The sequence below is a fragment of the Cynoglossus semilaevis genome, unplaced genomic scaffold (genome assembly GCF_000523025.1).
Source record: "Cynoglossus semilaevis isolate Cse_v1.0 unplaced genomic scaffold, Cse_v1.0 scaffold2315, whole genome shotgun sequence".
NCBI lineage: Eukaryota > Metazoa > Chordata > Actinopteri > Pleuronectiformes > Cynoglossidae > Cynoglossus > Cynoglossus semilaevis.
The window spans coordinates 1-821 of record NW_007587447.1 but is presented as its reverse complement, the minus strand read 5'-3'; the positions used below and the strand labels follow the sequence as shown (position 1 = coordinate 821).

The following is an 821-nucleotide window of genomic DNA, read 5'->3' as shown; positions in this document are numbered from 1 at the left end:
TATTTTTTGGTATACTATATTTCATTAAATATAAATACATAATAATATACTTTTAGTTCTTGCATGAAAACAATGGGGAAAGACTGTGATCAGTTTGACACCTCTGCTTTTAAGCCAAGCCCTCGTGTCAAATAAGAAAAAATATATTATTTTCAACCAAAGCAGTGACAGGATTCAAACCTTCTCTCGCCTGCAACTTCTTCTGTCTTCCACTGATTCCTCTGGTGTCTGCTATTGTATCCTGTATCTGTAGGTGGTACCTGAAGATGCTGCAGTGCTTCAGGTGTAACCAGTGGTTCCATGAAGCCTGCACCCAGTGTCTGCAGGAGTCGATGATGTTCGGTGACAGGTACTCTTGGTCAAAGGGACTTTCTCCGTTCCTCGCCGTATTCTTTCAACAGCTCTGCTCACGGTATCGCCTTCTCGGCAGGTTTTACCTCTTCATCTGTTCGGTGTGCAATAAAGGAACAGAGTACGTCCGGCGTCTGTCCCTGAGGTGGGTCGACCTGGTTCACCTGGTTCTCTACAACTTGTCCGTCAGCAGCAAGAAGAAGTACTTTGAGCTGGATGAAATTCTCGCCTTTGTCTCGGCGAACTGGGACTGTCTGCAGCTCGGAAAGGTTTGTTGCACCCACAGCAGACCAAAATCTGACCTCTGACCTCTGTGGAGTGTTTTTTTTTTTCCCTGTTTCCACTGTACCACTGCGGACCGGCACTGGTCCCCGGACCAGGGGTTGGGGACCTGTGTGCTAAATTGAGCCTGGTTCATATGTTGCGGACCAGAAACATGGCTGTACTAGATTTAAACTGACCAGAAATTA

The 821-nt window shown here is 46.2% G+C and overlaps 1 protein-coding gene across 1 annotated transcript; it reads left to right on the top strand.

Annotated features, from left to right (window-relative positions):
- Positions 1-253: 253 nt before the first annotated feature.
- Positions 254-664, top strand: LOC112486653 (PHD finger protein 19-like; the record flags this gene model as incomplete). Its single annotated transcript, XM_025053986.1, has 2 exons — positions 254-349; positions 431-664. Coding segments are annotated over 2 exons (325 nt in total), but the record flags the coding sequence as incomplete, so codon positions are not given.
- Between the last annotated feature and the right edge of the window lie 157 nt (positions 665-821).